The 16,186-nt window shown below is 59.7% G+C and overlaps 1 protein-coding gene across 1 annotated transcript in view; it reads left to right on the top strand.

Annotated features, from left to right (window-relative positions):
- ANO1 (anoctamin 1) overlaps positions 1 to 12,315 on the top strand; it is a 69,574-nt gene extending 57,259 nt beyond the window's left edge. The window contains 5 exon segments of the mRNA XM_006911293.1: positions 71 to 223; positions 4,999 to 5,051; positions 5,989 to 6,173; positions 10,324 to 10,429; positions 12,073 to 12,315. Coding sequence (XP_006911355.1) covers positions 71 to 223; positions 4,999 to 5,051; positions 5,989 to 6,173; positions 10,324 to 10,429; positions 12,073 to 12,315 — 740 coding nt within the window.
- Positions 12,316 to 16,186: the final 3,871 nt, after the last annotated feature.

The raw sequence follows: 16,186 nt of genomic DNA, 5'->3' as shown, positions 1-16,186 counted from the left end.
GCGGGAGGCGGGGCCTGGCGCGTGGGAGGCGGGGCGCGGCGTGTGCTCAGGGCCTCCGCTGTCTTTGCAGTCATCCAGTTCGGCTTTGTCACCTTGTTCGTCGCGTCTTTCCCCCTGGCCCCGCTGTTCGCGCTGCTGAATAACATCATCGAGATCCGCCTGGACGCCAAAAAGTTCGTCACTGAGCTGCGAAGGCCGGTGGCCGTCAGAGCCAAAGACATCGGTGAGCTGACGCAGGGTTCTGAGCGTGGCGGGCCGGGTGGGGGAAGCGGTCCTGCGCTGCAGGAGCCGGAGCTGGAGCTGACAAAGTGGGGCAGGTGCAGGTCCCCACGGGCTCCTCGCCGCACCCCGCCTGGGTGGAGGCCCAGACGCGGGCGGGAGTGACGCGAGGCCCCACGGCTCCTAACTGTCCCGACCTCCTGACTCCTGAGAGGTGCCAGCCACGGAAAGAGGCAGTCCCAGATACCAGACCCTCACCGTCCCTGAGGTGACCTCCTCTCAGATGGTCCTCCACACCCCCTCCCACCTCGGGTGTGTGGGCCCCCCCAGAGCACAGAGCTAGACCGAGGGGGAAGCTCGTGTTAGCTGCTTAGCTAGCTCCTTCTGGCAGAGTGTGTCATGTGATCACTTAATATTCAAAAGGAAAGGAGGGAGGGAAGACGCCCCCTTCCGCTGACGAAGGAAGAGCATTGTCTATAGGGGTCCAGGCCCGGAGGCAGCCGGGGTCACTAAGGGGCTCTTCCTCCATGCGGAGGAGGGGCTGGGCCTTGGGGTGGCACCTCTAATGGCAGCACGAGGAATAACTTCCTCATAACAGAGCGTCAAAAACGGAGCCACCTTCCTTATGGAGCGGTGAGCTCCCCGTCAGCAGAGGCATTCAAGCGGATGGAGGTGCCCGTCTGGCGGGAGTGGTAAGGGATGCGGGGAGATCGAGGGCAGGGCTCAGAGCCCCACGCGTGCCTCGGACAAAGCCGGCCCGCGCCAACAGGGACCGTGCCCGTCTTAAAGGGAGTCAACTTAAACCAGGACCCCAGTTTTCACGGTGACAATGTAAGAGTCTTTATCGGGGTTTTATCTTGAAACGAGGTAGAAGGTCACAAAAACGTGTTCATTTGACCTCCTGTATGATACGGTTTTAGCGAGAACAGCACTTGTGTGCTAGCTCTTGAAATACACAGATTGGAATGCACGTTCGAGATGTCATTTGTGATTTTACCAAAATGAGGATTAGATAGCAGCGTGATAGGACCCCACTGGGCTGGTTTTTCGTGGCCAGACACAATCTTGCTCAAAGGCAGGGCCTCCAGGAGCTTCTGCAGCCCTGGGCGTTGGGTCATCCCCGTGGACATCCCATCCTGTCAGCGTCCCCTTGTGGGCCTCTGCTGGCGGATGCCGTCCTCCACCACCCGCCACCAAGGTAGCCTCAGCTCCAGCCTCTACACGTGTGGCCTCCGAGGCTGAACTGCAGGAAACTGCCATTTTTACGACTCAACATGCTCGTGCACCGGTGGCGTCGGCCGGTTCACGCCACAGCCCCGCGTGTATGCGACGGGTCCGTGGAGAGACTGTGGCTGGGAGACCCTGGCATTCTGTAGGGAGGGACACATGAGCCAGACCGGGGAGTGCGGCCGTCACCCTGTGCTGTGGCGCTTCGGCTTCCCCGGGCCGCAGACCATCAGCAAAGACTCGGCGGGCTTCCTGAGTCTTTGCACTGAACGTCCCGTAAGCTTTGGGTATGATTTAAATGGTCGTGAAGGCCCCCGAGCCAGCTGGCCCGCAGAAGTCCCTTCTGGCCCCTGATCCGTCCCACCCGTGGCCTCTCTCCTGCACATGGTTGGGGCTCAGCACCCAGTTTCCGGGAAGGGCCAGAGAGTCAATGTTTCGGTCCCCAGTCCCCACGGACCAAGAGGCCACGTCCTCGAGTCAGAGCAGCCGTTCTCACCAAGAGGCCAAGTCTCCCGTGTCTTCTTCATCTAACACCTAAAAATGTAAGAAGCCACTCTTCGCTCGTGGGCCATCCGAACACAGGCCGTGTGCTGGGTTCGGGCCATCACCGGGTTTGCAAAGCCCCTCTGAAGTCCAAGGTGACACCGCCCAGGCCCCCTGTAAGCACATCACACCTGCTCCGAGGGCAGGCCCCAGGGAGTGGTGTCCGGCATCAAACATCTCCCGTGGGGCTCAGCTGTTGGGCCCCCGAGGAACCTCATGAGGGCTGTCGGTCGGATTCTCTGCCCCACCGTCTGGACGGGGACTCTGAGGCCAGGTGGCTGACGCAGAGCTGAGCTGGAACCGGAGCGTGCCAGGCCTCAGCCCCTCGCCGCGCACCTCTCTCAGGACGGGGCGGCCTGCTAGGCGTGCCCTGGGCAGTCCTTGGGAATGCTGGAGCTCCGTGCCCAGTGGCAGCAAAGCAAAGAGTGTGGCCTCCCTGTCACTCATTCCTTACAAAGGCCGGATTCTCAGGTGCCCGGAGGCCCACGGCGCGTCCACGGTGGCTGTGTTGTTTGCTTTGGCACCCTTTGCTGGGCAAAGCCCTGGCTGTCCCCTGCGGCTACATCCTAACTCGCAAACTCACCAGGGTGAGAGAGCCTGGGACGTCCGCCCGGCCTCCATGGTCCCGCATGGCTGTTGTTCCCACCGCGAGCAGGGCTTGGACGCACATCTTGGGGATTCTGGCTGCCGGCCCCTCCCCGGGCCCCGCGGGTCAGCCGCCCGCTTCCTGCTTTCCGCTTGGTTGGCTGCAGACATCTGCTGTCTTTCACTGGTTTGTTTACGGGCTCCGCGCTGTGTGCTTTCCTTGAAGAGGCTTTTGTATTCCTCCTGTGATCCGTGTGCGGCCTGTGGGGACAGAGGGCCCCGGTGGCCCCCCATGACCTGCATCCACAGGGCCGGGTGGCTGGGGGAAGCTCCGCCACAAAGCACAGGCGCCCTGATGGCACAGAGAGGGGGCGTGGCGTGTCACCCCGGGACCCAGCCCTGTGCGTGGGAACGGGCTTCAGCTTCCTGGCTCTGACCTTTGACACCAGATTAACGTGCTTCCTGCTCTCGCCCTCCTCCTTCAGAGGCTCCAAGTGACAAACTTCTGCCTGCTTTCAGCTGCCGGGCACTGTGTGCGGTCAGGGGTGACTAAACACCTCCCCGTCTGTTCTTGGAAAGGGGGCTTAGCGTCCCTGGATGGCAGCCAAGCCTCCGAGAAGCTGGACGCTTCCCTCTGTGAGATTTCCATACGGGGAGCCCAGAGATTTTTTTCCCCCCAAGCATTGTCCCCTTTTTCCTGGAGACCATCCGAGTGGCGGCTCTCACCCTGGACTGTGCGTCCCTGGGAGGGAGGGTCAGGACCCAGAGGGGCTGGCGTCCTGGCTTCACGTTTTTGGAACACGATGACCCCGGTGTTCGGGTGCGGGGACCTCGCAGACGCCGTAGGTCCAGACGTAAAGACGGCACTGCACTGGCGGGACAGGCTTCGCTCCCGGCTCCAGAGCGCGCTCCCTGGCCCATCCGTGTCTCGTTGTCACCTTTCTTGGCTCATCGGGCCAGTCACTGGGGCCAGCCGCAGATGCCATTTCCTCCCGCAGAGCTTGGCTGCTGCCTCCCGTGGGAGCCCCCTGCTCGGACACTTCAACTTCCCGGGCTCACCTGTGCCTCAGCACCCCACCTCGGAGGTCTCGAACTCAGGCCCCAGGAGGGCCAAGGGAGTGGCCAGCACACACAAGGCGTGCTCTCACGGCCACCGAGCAGGGTGCGTGGCTGGCTTCCTGCTCCACGGGGAGGGCAGGAGACAACCACAGTGGACAGGAGGCGGGAGGGTGCCCACTGCCTCCCGCACGCGCGGGTCTGCCGTGGGCACTAGGGCTGTCCCAGAACTGTCGCCAGTCAGGGCTGGGGAGCCAGCGGTCTCAGCACCTCGCACGCCATCCTGCACGCAGCCTCTGGCCTGTGGTGTCTAGCTTCAGGGCCATGCGGGCCTGACCTCATCTGTGCAGGCCGCCAGCAAAACAAGGCCTAGGGGTCAGGCCTGGGAGACACCCCACGATGCTCACTGCTCTCCCGGCCTGAGCAGCCTCTGCCCTGCGTAGAGAAGCCCCACCCTGCCACGCTCTTCTGTAATGACGGTGACCCAGTGACCGGCCCTTGCCCCTCCCGCCCTTTCTGAGAAGTGCTGGTCATTCTCCGTCTCACATCTGGGGCAGGGAGAGTGAGCGCCTGGCGCAGGGTTCCTGGCCTGGTGGGGCTCACTTAAGGTAGGGTGGGGGTCAGGCCGGGCTGCCAGGCCCCCTTCCAGGAGTCAGAGCATCGAGGGCCCACAGCAAGGCCTGCACTGGCCCCTGGATAGGACACCTCCTTCCTGGGCCCGGCCAGCAGAGGGACACATGCTTCTCGGGGGGCAAAGTGGGAAGCTCGCTCATCTGGGGTCCGGCACAACACCGTGCCGTGGCGGCCAGGAGCAGAGGCGCATCCAGCGGGAAATGGTTTGCTCCTCACTGATAGCACGTCGTCCCACCCAGGACGTGAGCCGGCCTCACCGGCTGCATGCCAGCTGGCTCTCTGGCCCTGGCCTGTCCCTAGATACAGTCATCCTGGTGCTAGAGCCACATCACACTTCCAGGACACCGAACCTCGTGGGTTTGGTCTCCAGGCTCTCCGAGCAGAAGCTGCACCCAAATGAATCTTCGTTGCTTTAGAAAATAGACGGCATCCAAGCCGGTTAGCGTAGACGCGGGTCCGCAGGAGCTGGTCCGCAGCCACTCACTCGAGCCATAAACGGCATCCAAGCCGGTTAGCGTGGACGCGGGTCCGCAGGAGCTGGTCCGCAGCCACTCCCTCGAGCCAGCTGTGTTTCGGCGCCTCTTTCAGAGGCTGCGGTCAACTTGGCTCCCCCGGGTACCCCCACTGAACAGCTCCCCACTCTCAAGCATCCGACTGCACCCCCAGAAAAGGGCCAGCCGGAGCGACAGAGCCAGCAGCAGGAGCGTCATTGACCTGTGCTTCTATTTCCCCCAGGAATCTGGTACAATATTCTCAGAGGCGTCGGGAAACTTGCCGTCATTATCAACGTAAGTGACATCGGGACCTCGACCAATAGAAGACCTGCCCGAGCTGCCACCGGCCGGGCGTCCCTTCCAGGGGAACTAGGCAGGTCTCTGCCACCAGCCTGGGTGCAGCCCCGGGCTGGAGGAGTGTCTTGGTTGTACTGAGTTGTTACAGCAAGGCCCGGGTGGCAGTAATAATGGCAGTTACCATTTATTGAGCATCTAGAATGTTCCAGGCCCTTCTGAGGTCATTCAGTGCACCCACTCACTAGTGCACACACAGCTCACGGAGGCAGGGAGATGTCACCCCATCTTACAGGTGAGATAGCCAGGGACAGAGAGGTCAGAGGACTTGCCCAAATCACGCAGCCAGAAAGAGGCAGAGCTGGACTTCACTCCAGACCGGCAGGCTCCGGGTGCCTGCTCTGATATTGTCACCATGCTGGCTGTCCCAGAGACAGCTCTGGGACGGGATGAGCTGGACGAGAACTTCAGTTACAAAGCACTGTCCCCTCCCTGCCTCGTTCCCTTTCAGACGAGCTGGGAAGGCAAGGCAGGTAAACTGGGTGTCATTGGCCATTTGACAAGCAAATAGAGGCACAGAGAGGTTAGGTGACTTGCCCGAGGCCACACAGCCAGTGAGAGACAGTTGGCGTTCATCCTCACGCCCTCCCACTCAGGCCGCCTGTCCCCAGCTCCTCAGGCTAGGCACAGAGAGGTTAGGTGACTTGCCCGAGGCCACGCAGCCAGTGAGAGACGGTCGGCGTTCATCCTCACGCCCTCCCAATCAGGGGCCACCTGTCCCCAGCTCCTCAGGAGTGCCCCCAGCCCTTCATCTGCCACCGGATATTATAGTCACGTTTCCGGCTCGTGGGCAGAGTGTCACACGGCCAGGTGCCGGCACTGTGGGGGGTGTTCCGTCCCCCGCTGGGGCCCGCGCTCACCCACTGTCTCCGGCCAGGCGTTTGTGATCTCCTTCACGTCCGACTTCATCCCACGCCTGGTGTACCTGTACACCTACAGCGAGAACGGCACCATGCATGGCTTCGTCAACCACACGCTGTCCTCCTTCAACGTCAGCGACTTCCAGGACGGCACGGCGCCCAGCGACCCCCTGGACCTGGGCTACGAGGTGCAGATCTGCAGGTACCGCATTTGGGGGGATGTCCCCCGTTCCAGCCTGGATTCCTTCAGGGGCAAGTCACAGAGCAGCTCGATCTCGTTTTAGAGAAGAAAAAAACAAAACAAAATGATCCCGGGGGTAAGGATAGGAAGTAACTGACTAGGAAGTTCAGGGCAGCTGCAGGCACAGCTGGATCCAGGGGCTTGGCCGCCATCAGGCCCTGCCCGGGCACTGCCTCCCCTCTCTGCTCTCCTGCAGGCCGGCATGGAGTCCTGGCGGGCAGAGGGGCCCCAGCAGCTCCTGCTTTGCATCCACCCTGCCCAGCAGTCCCAATGGGAGGAAAGTCTCCTGAGAGTCGGCAGACGCCCCAAGATTAAGTCTTGCTGGCCTGACTTGGGTCACAGGCCGATCCCCAAACCAATAGCTGTTGCCAGAGGGCAGAGAGCTCTTCCTGGCTAGGCCTGGGCTATGTGCAAGGTGTGGGGAATTGGGGGAGTCCCAAGGAAAACTAGGGCGCTGTGACTTAAAGAGGGGGTGATGGATGTTAAACAGGCCAAAGCAACAGATGTCTGAGACAGACAGACTGCAGGGCCCTGCCTGCTGACCAGGAGCTTGGGGCGTGCAGGGGCACCCCAGGGAAGATGGAGGCGGGTCAGGGGTGAGAGGCAGAGCCAAGACCTGGCCGTTCGCGTGCGTCAGCCCGGATGTGCCAGCCTGCGTTGCGGGCTGTGGACTTGGGAGGGGGTGACGGGACCCCTGCTGTGCAGGGGCCTTGAGCAGGGGAATGACGGGAGCATAGATGGACTGGCATCACGGGCGAAAGTGGCCGGAAGCCCAGCCAAAGGGCGCGCGGGGGGCGCTTTCCGGGCGAGCAGCGAGGCGGGTCAGAGCGGAGGTGAGGATGGGCGTGTTTGTGGGTGGGGACGGCAGCCCCGGTTCGTCTCTCTGCAGCATAAAGTGTAGAGGGAGGGGGGTTGTTGAGACTGACGGCACATCCGGGCTCCCGGGGTGGGGAACCGGGCTGCTGCCGTGCTGTTGACCATGGCTTTGACGTGAGGCTGACAGCGGGGAAGGAGAGTCCAGACACCGTGTAATCACGGTGCACTCAGCATCCGCTGACCGTCCCCCGGCCTCTCACCCAGCCGAGACTCAGCACGCAAAAGCCCTCGGGGGCAAAATACGCGTCACGCAGCCCACACGGGGAAGCTCGGCCCTTCCCGCACGGGGGAGGCTGTTCACCCTGACTTTACACGTAGTTCTCATAAGCTGACCCGTGTGTCCCCATCATGCTTGACCAAGCAGCAGGGAGGAGAGGGGACACCCAGGTCCAAGGCACCGACAGCAGCAACAAGTGGCCTGTGGCTGCAGGGAAAAAAAAAAACAGGCTCAAGAAATGGAAAAACAGCACACAGTAGGGCGGCTCTGGGAAAGGCAGCCGAGCGCCCCAGCAGCAGACGCTCCCGGCTGGCCCCGGCTGGTCGGAGGGCAGTGACACGCTGCCCCGCGTGCTCTGGGCCAGGGAGGGGACCGCACCTGCCCTGGGACCTGGCACACAGTGGAGGATCAAGCCAGAGCCAGGCCTGCCAACCGGGGAAAGCAAGTGACACGCCAGACACGCAACACCACACGGTCTCAGCTTCCAACTCCCACCGCCCGCACGTCCGTGGCGCACACGTCGGAGCAAGGCCCTGATGGTCTGCCCCAGCCCTCCACGTAGCCCCTGGGGGAGGACACAGTGTCAGCAGCCGGGAGCCAGGGAAGGGGCAGCTGATCCCCCCGCTCCACCCCCGCCCCACCGATCCTCCCGCAGGCACATGCTCCAGGCGCCAGGCAGGCACAGCCCAAGCCCCAGGCTTCCGGTCTGGACTCCCCACGAGTCAGGCAGCACCGAGAACACTTGCACTTGACCTGTTTCACTCAAGGTGAATTTTAGAGGAAGAGTGATCAGGAAAGGGTGGAGAAATATGTGGTCATTTTATGAGCGGTCCCTTCAGAGGCGTCAGTGCTGGTGTTTACAGGGTGGGCCTTGGTTTCAGGAATCGGGCACCGAGTCACAGGCATTGGTTAAGGGAGCAGCTGCCCATCCCGCGTGTCAGCTGGGGTGTCCTGGCCACATGGGAGAGAGGCCAAGAAGACAGGGCGAAGTCCCCGTTTTAAGTGTCTTGTTGCTTTTACTGCCATGGAGGCAGGAGACGTGGTCCAGGCCATTCTGCTCCGGGGTTTGGGGACTCAGCTTTAGCAAGTCCTCCTAGGCCACGATCACAGGCTGCAGGTGCTATAAGCACCATGGCTCCACCCAGCCGGGCAGAGCCTGCGTCAAGCCGCCCCTGGAGGAGCTGGTAGCGGGGGGAACAGAGGCCAGCCTAGCCTGGGGCGGCGGGTGCAAGGGAAGCGGCCAGCAGAGCTGAGAGCTGCGACGCTGCTGGCTGCCGTTTGTCCCTGAAACAGGATCGTCTCATTTAACGCTCACTGCCAGCCCCAGAGGGGGCATCGCTATCCTCCCCACAGGGGCCGGCAGGCTGCTGACAAAAGCCAAGGAGAAAAATAAGCTCTTCTACGATCGAGGTCAGCATGGGTGGGGGGCGGGGAAACATCTGGACCGGTCCGTGAGCAGTGGGCTTTGAGGGATGCACAGGAGTTTGCCAAATGGGCCAAACATGTTTCTCAGCCTCCCGACACGGCTGGCTGTGAGCATAGGGGCAGAGCAAGGAACAAATGCATGTGGTTTCTGATGCTGGGAGGACACGCTGGCTGCAGTCCCCGCTGGAGATCGGGTTGTACAACCTATGCGTCGCCCAGCAGCTGGCACAGAGTGTGTTCCCAGCCTGATCCTGTCTCTGGGGTTGGCAGCTTGGCCCTCAGGGACTCCCATCCAGCTCCCTCCAGACGCAAAGCTCTGTGGGCAGCGGCCCCGTCTGTCGCATTCCCCCGAATCTACACTGGGAATGGGGCCCGGCACGTCGTGGCCGGTCGATAGAGTGAGGGAATGCCAGGCCAAGGCCCAGAGGGGCCGTGCAGCTGCCCGGGGACACTCACACTGAAAGGCAGGAGCTGGACCTGGGTCCAGGCCCCGGCTGTGCCCACAGAGCCAGGTGCTACTCTCCTGGCCTCCGCCCCGGCCCCCAGCCTCTCAGTGACCAGCAGGGCAGACCTGCGACCCAGCGGCCGGAAGCTGCCCCTGCCGGCCTTTCGCTGTCAGCCCCATTAAACTCACACATCCCCCAAATTCAGGGAGCAGGCAGGGGGCCTAGGTGGAGACAGGAATCCAGGTTCTCGTCCTAGGCATCTCTGGGCCTCCGGGAAGGGAACGGGGAGACCTGAAGCATGGGAGGTGGCCGTCACCCCACTGGTGCAGTAGGGGACAACAAGAAATAAAGATCGGGGGATGGTGGTAGAGCCTTGGGGGAGGGGGGCGCATACGAAGGCGCTTGTTCCTCCAAGCTGGACGTCGACACGCAGTGTCTAAAGGTGATAAGTTGGGGAGGACTGGGGTCACGTGGAGATAAGGGGCAACAGGCCACAGCCAGAAGAGACAGCAGGCGATGCCCCTGGACGCTGGGCCTCATGGGGACAGGTGGCCGGCGGGCCCCAAGCACACTGGTTGTGTGTTTAACCTCCTATACAGGCCGCTTCGAGAAAACGTTTAGTTTTTTCCAATAGTTTCCTCTGCAAAGAGGGGAGAGACTGGACAGGTGGTTTTCAACATGGGTTTCATGGAATGCAGCCTCGAGCTGCGAGGATGGTGGGTTTGCGTTGAGGTCAGGGGAGCCAGGCTTAGGGAACCCCACCCTGCTTCAACCAGGGAGGCCCCGCTTGCTTTGCATGGCCTGCTGAGTCTCACTCAGGCAGGACTCCTTTTTGGAAAAGGGGCTTTACCAGATGGCCCCAGAACCCACTCGTGGGGGCCTACGGCTGGACCTACGGGGACACCTCCAGAGTCTGCATTTTCCACAAAGCCCCTTGGGCCCTGCCCAGCCCACGGTGGGTCCCGGCCACCCCGCTCCAACACAGAGAGAGAGGCAGCAGCCACCTGAGCCACTAGCCTGGGGCGGTGCCCCTGAGGGAGGGCCCTCTGCCTGAGGCTTTCTTAACACTCTGTCCGGAGCTACAGGGTACCGGGCAGAACCCCGAGTTCCTCTCGCAGGCCCACCCTGACCCCGTCATCTCCCGCAGGTACAAAGACTATCGGGAGCCCCCGTGGTCAGAGCACAAGTATGATATCTCCAAGGACTTCTGGGCCGTCCTGGCAGCGCGGTTGGCATTCGTCATTGTCTTCCAGGTGCGTGTGTCCTGCGGGGTTGGGAACTGGGCCCCGAGGACTCTCTCTGTGCTCAGAACGGGCCGGGAGGCAGAAGCCAGCCGGGGTCGGGGCTCGGTGCCTGCAGAGCTTGCTCCGGGAGCCCCAAGGGCCGGCAGCCCAGGCACATGCGAGGACAGGTCCCTGGAGGACCCCATGAGTAAACGGGGCCGGAGGAGGGGCACCAGGGCTGGCAGAGGGCAGGCTTAGTTCAGCACAAATGATCTTTATCGAAGGAGGCGCGGCAGGAGGGAGACCCCGCCTCAGTCTCCCCTCTCTGTCCCTCGCCGTCTCTGTGTAGCAGGAGGTGTCTCCTGTGGACAGGGCCAGCACAGGCAGGAGGACTCTCAGGGGACTCCAGCCCCCGGCCAGCAGCCAGGGCACTTGGCCTCATGCGGCCCATTTCCGGGGAGGGAAATGAGCTAATTCTGAGGCCGGAGTGATTCCCAGTGGACCGGGCCCCACATTAGGGACTAGACTAGCACCCATGGCATCTGACGTCCCGAAGATGGGGGAGCATCCTCAGCCACAGGAGCCCCGCTGAGGTTCCATTCGTGTGTGCCTCCCTAGCACCTGGAATCCCGGGAACTGGGTTCAAGCCCCAGCTCTGTCCCTGGCACACAGTGTGGCTTCAGGCAGAATGTCCACTCCCTGAGGCTCCACTGCCTCATCTGTCAGCTTTTCAGAGCACTCTGCAGTCAGAACAAGTGTCCGGGCCGGGTTCCTCAGAAGCAGAGCCTGAGACAAGGATTCTGTGCAAACGGGTTATTGAGGGAGCCCAGCAGGTAGGCGGTCTTGGCTGGAGACAGCCCTGCCTGGCCCTGCGAGGCGCCCTGGGCCCACCTCGAGGCAAGAGAGCACCTTTCGTCTGCTCACGCTGGCCAGTCGTTGGCTGTGGGCTATCCAGGCAGGGAAGAGGGACGGGAGGGGGCAGTTCCCTGGAGAGCGGGGAACTGTGAGCATTAGCAGCCAACATCGGCCACAGCTGGGGGCCGGGAGCACCGACTGAGAAAGGGGGCTAGAGACACAGCCACCTCCACGACAGAGCAACTGAGTCAGCGGACATGCTAACAAATCATCACTAGACAGGAGTTTTTAAAAAAGCAAAGATGTTGGTGATTTCATAAAAGCCAACTCGTCTGCGTTCTACGCACCAGAGATTTCTCTAGTGAGAAACGCTCGGGGTGACCCCGGGAGGCCCTGCAAACTGTGAAACGCCTTCGGAATCATCAGAGTTTCGGTTCCATCCATTTTTGTGCTGTTTTTATCTAAATGGTTTTCTTTAAAGCCTTAACACTTGCCATATTGGGTGATACGTGATCACTTGGATCATTTCTTAAGCCTTCCAGCCAAGGAATTTGGACTCCTTCAGAGACCTTCCCTATTCGCTGAGCTCAGATTCTTACAAGAAAGCTGGCGAACATTTCTGAAGGGCCCGCTGGCTGGTTTCCTGCCTTGTTTATACTTTCTGGGAAACCGAGGCCCAGGGAGCTCAAAGGTGGCGCCTGAAGTCACAGGGCCGGGACTGACGGGGTCGGCGGGGGGAGGTGCTGCAGGCGGGGAGAGGTGGTGGGAGCGATTCCGGGGCCCTCCCCCTCACCCCCGCATGCCGACTCTCTTTCCAGAACCTGGTCATGTTCATGAGTGACTTTGTGGACTGGGTCATCCCGGACATCCCCAAGGACATCAGCCAGCAGATCCACAAGGAGAAGGCGCTCATGGTGGAGCTATTCATGCGGGAGGAGCAGGGCAGGCAGCAGCTGCTGGACACGTGGATGGAGAAGGGCCGGAGGAAGGACGAGCCGTGCAACAACCACAGCCCCAAAGCCGGCCTGGACGGCCCTGAGTACCACGGGGGCGTCCTGTAGAGCCCCCGGCGTCCCCACCGACGGGACCCTCCCCCGGGGCAGGCGGCTTCCAGCCCCATCAGGCCTGGTGGTTCCATGTTTATAGCAGACCTGGCAGACCACCTCCTGATAGGACTTTTTTTTTTTTTTTTTTGGTCTTTTTTCTGTTGTTGTTTTTGGTTTGTTTCCTCCTTGTTTTTGCACAAACCCGTTATGCAGGGACTTTTTTTTATCTTCATTATTCAAGGTTAATCGGAATGATTGCTGGGGATAGAGCGATCATGCGTGCGAGTGCCAGCGAGTGCGGGGGGGTGGCCTGGCCCCACCCATCAGAGGGCGTGGGAGCATCACATTTACTCTTGGAGAACTGGAGGGGTGCGGGTGGCCCTGAGGAAGCAGGTGACCGGCACATTCGGGGTCCCCACTGTCAGCCACACACCTCCCGCCACCGCCGTGAGCTGACCTCACAATCGTTTTGTCCTCCTTGTGAGAAAAAGTCAGGTCAACAGTTGGACAGGCGGTGAGAGAGGACCTCGGAGCCATTTCTAAAGATGACGTGAGCGTCTCAAGAAGTCTTAAGGTTCCCAGGGCACATTTGCAGCTTTAGGATATTTATTGAGGTTTTTTTTTTTTCCCAAATCGATTCTACGGTGGATTTGAGGGTTTTTTTTTCCTGTAGCTCAAAGGTGGAAGGAATTTATTTTACTAGTTAATCAAATATCATTGAGAGGAATTTAAAATACTGTTACTACCAAAGATTTTTTCTTAATAAAGCCTTCTATTTTGGTAACACTTCTCTCTATTCTTACTTTCAGGAATGTTACTATTGGATAATTATGTTTTTAAGAGCTTGTAAAAACAAGTCTCGTAGACGATGTGAATGTTCTAAATTGGCAGCAGTCTAAGCTGAAATAGTCGTCTGAAATTTCTCAAGCACCCAGAGCAACATAAAAGGGAGGGAAGGAAACATAAACGTGTTTGTCTTGAACGTGTGGTTGGTGTGACTCTGACATTCCTGTACGCTGCCAACTGCGATCGAAGTCTGTAGGCGTCGGAGACTCATTATTTGCTAAAGTCATGCAATCTGATGCTTTTGTTTTGTCTTGTATAGCAAGTCCTTTGAAATGGGGTTTTTGTATATAAAAATTGTATTAAAAATTAGGTGATTACCAAAATTCCTTTTATGGAAACCATTTTTTTTTTTAAGTGCATGTGTGCAAATCCACAGAGGGCCGTGGCTCAACGTTCATCTGAGTAACTTTGGGTACACGACACTTTCCTCACTGCATGCTCTCCGGTGACATTTGCCCAGGAAGCTCCGGAGGCCCCCCCTAAAGTCCCCAAACCCCACGGTCGAGCTGCAAATCTGGGACAGTTAGATATACAGGCATATTTCCTTTGGTGACAGACACATGAATTATTCTGGATGCTCCTGGGACTTCATCTTTCTGCATGTATGTGTTTGCACGTGCCCATGTCTGCATGCGCACACGTGTGTATGTTTAATGTGTGTGCATCCATGCGTGTGCACGTCCGTGTATGTACTTGTGTGTACGTGTGTGTTGAGATAGGGGTTGTCACGCCTTCCCAGCAGCCTCTTCCACGAGCCCCAAATCCCAACCCTGGTCACACCAACCCAACAGCAGTATTTAAGATTTCATGGACCTAAAACTTCCCCCTAACCTTTTGGGGACCAACAGTGCTTTCCTTTGGACAAGGGGGGACCCCTTTTTTAAATCGCCACTGAGACTCACCGTCCTCTGGTGAAGGAAGGGACGTTGGTAACATCAAACATCAGTGGAGTAACACAGCCCTGTTAGCTGGGGACACTCGCCTCTGGAGCCACCCAGCGGCGGCCTGGACCTTAACGCACCTCCAGGGCCTCAGGCCAGCACCAAGCCTCGGGCGCCCCCTGGTGTTCGTGTGGCTGTGTCTCCAAGAAGATCCCAGCAAACCAGGAGCTCAGGACATGCGGATTACCCGTGGTTAACAATGTCCTTCTAAAGCCTTGAAACCGTGTCCCTAACCCTGTAACGTGGGCAGTCCCGGGGTCCGCGTCACCGGTACCCCGCCTCCCGGTTCTCTGAGCAGCCTCCGAGGGCTCATGTGGGAACTTCAGCCCCATCCGATAGATGAGGAGGCTGGCTCAGCGTGGGGGGGCCACTGGTCCGAGATCACAAGGCTCTTAGCGCCTAAGCCGAGACCTTCTAGAGACCTGTAGGCAGCCATTCTTGCCGCGTTCCAGAGGGATCGGTGAGTGAAGCAGACACAGCCCCCCTCAGGGATGATTTCTCGTAGAGGCCATCAGAAGCTGAATCAGAAAATGAACCCCAGAACCAGATAACCTCTGAGGAAAAGCAGGGTGCCGATGAAAATCCAACAGGCAGTAGGACCGAGAGTGACCGAGAAGGTCAGGGAGGCCCCCTGGAACCAGGACAGAAAACCCTGAGCTAGACAGGACGGCAGGACGGTTCGGGCAGCGGAAACGGCCCTTGCAAAGGCCCTGAGGCAGCAGCATGCTGGGCGAGGTCTAGGAGCAGGGAGGCCAGCGTGGCCGGAGTGGAGGGCAGCGGAGGTGGCCGGAACCAGCTCATGCAGGACTCCCCAGCCACGTGCAGACTGAGCTCAGTGCTTAGTGCCACAGCAGGGGCCGGGTGGTTTCACCAGGGCAGTGATGTGATCTGATCCTCATGTTGAGGCCATTGCTGCCTCTGGGTGGGAAGCCAGAGAGGGGACCGTTGCAGAAATCCAGGTGAGCGGCGACAGGGCTCAGGCGAGGGGGCAGAGGTGGTGGAGGAAAAGCAGCAGACAATGCCTGACCTTCGACCTCGAAATGAAAAGACACTTCCCCCCACCAGAGGTCAGCTGGTCAGCCGGTGCCATCGTTTCACAGACAGGCACGAGGAGGCTCAGAGAGGGTCAGGGCTCCGCCGTGGCCACACAGCCACCCCTCACTTCAGACCCAGCCCCGTGGCACGCAGGGCCGAATGTGTTTTGCTTCTGGTCCCTGGAGCGGTGTGAGGGAAGGGGCGGGCTCTCCCGCCGGTGTCTGCTGTGGGACACTGCCACCCTGCCCGGACGTGGAGGCTGGCGCCAGCTGCACCTGCCCAAGACAACCTGCCTAAGACAACCTGCCTTTGGTAGGTCCAGTATTTGTCGACTTTTTTAGTTAATTTAATATACTTTAATAAAAAAAAGTTAAATCCAAATAAAAATCCAGATTTGCATGTCCTCTGAAAATAACTCCATCTGATAACATAGCCCCATTTTCACCATGTCACATTGTCACGTGCCACTGGAGCCCGGCAGTGGCTGCTGTCAGCCCACCATAGTCCACCCCCACCCTCCCAAATGTGCATACCTTCTGGCCAAGGGGACAGCGGAGACTGTGGCTCCCGGAGTCACTGGCCTCTCTGGACAAGGCTTGGGGCAGGTCCCTCTCCTGGGATGCAGGACCAGCTGTGGGAGTCCCTGGAACAGAGCTTGGCCAAGGTGTGTGCTGAGACAGGATCGTCCCGACTCCGGGGCTGCATCAGGACCCCTGCCCCGGGCCACCCATATCCCCACCTCTCATACAATTCATCTGCAGGGATCCAGGAGCCACTTGCCTGCCTCCTAAAATGACCCCCTACCATAGGGGTGGTGTGTCCCCACACTTGGGCAACACTCGCTTACCTGTCTATGTTCCGTAAGAGCTACAACAGGGTAGCAAAGCACTTTTCAGAAAACAGACCAGGGAGGAGCACTGGCACAGTGCCAGGCACAGAGGAGGCACCAGAGTGGCAAATGAGTGAGTGAGTGAGTGAGGAGTGAGTGAGTGAGTGAGTGAGTGAGTGAAGAGTGCATGGATGGATGGGTAGATGGATGGGGGACGGGCGGATGGTAGGCGGGT

This window comes from Pteropus alecto, unplaced genomic scaffold (genome assembly GCF_000325575.1).
Source record: "Pteropus alecto unplaced genomic scaffold, ASM32557v1 scaffold43, whole genome shotgun sequence".
Classification (NCBI taxonomy): domain Eukaryota; kingdom Metazoa; phylum Chordata; class Mammalia; order Chiroptera; family Pteropodidae; genus Pteropus; species Pteropus alecto.
Note: the sequence above shows the minus strand (reverse complement) of the source record. Positions and strands in the feature narration are given on the sequence as shown.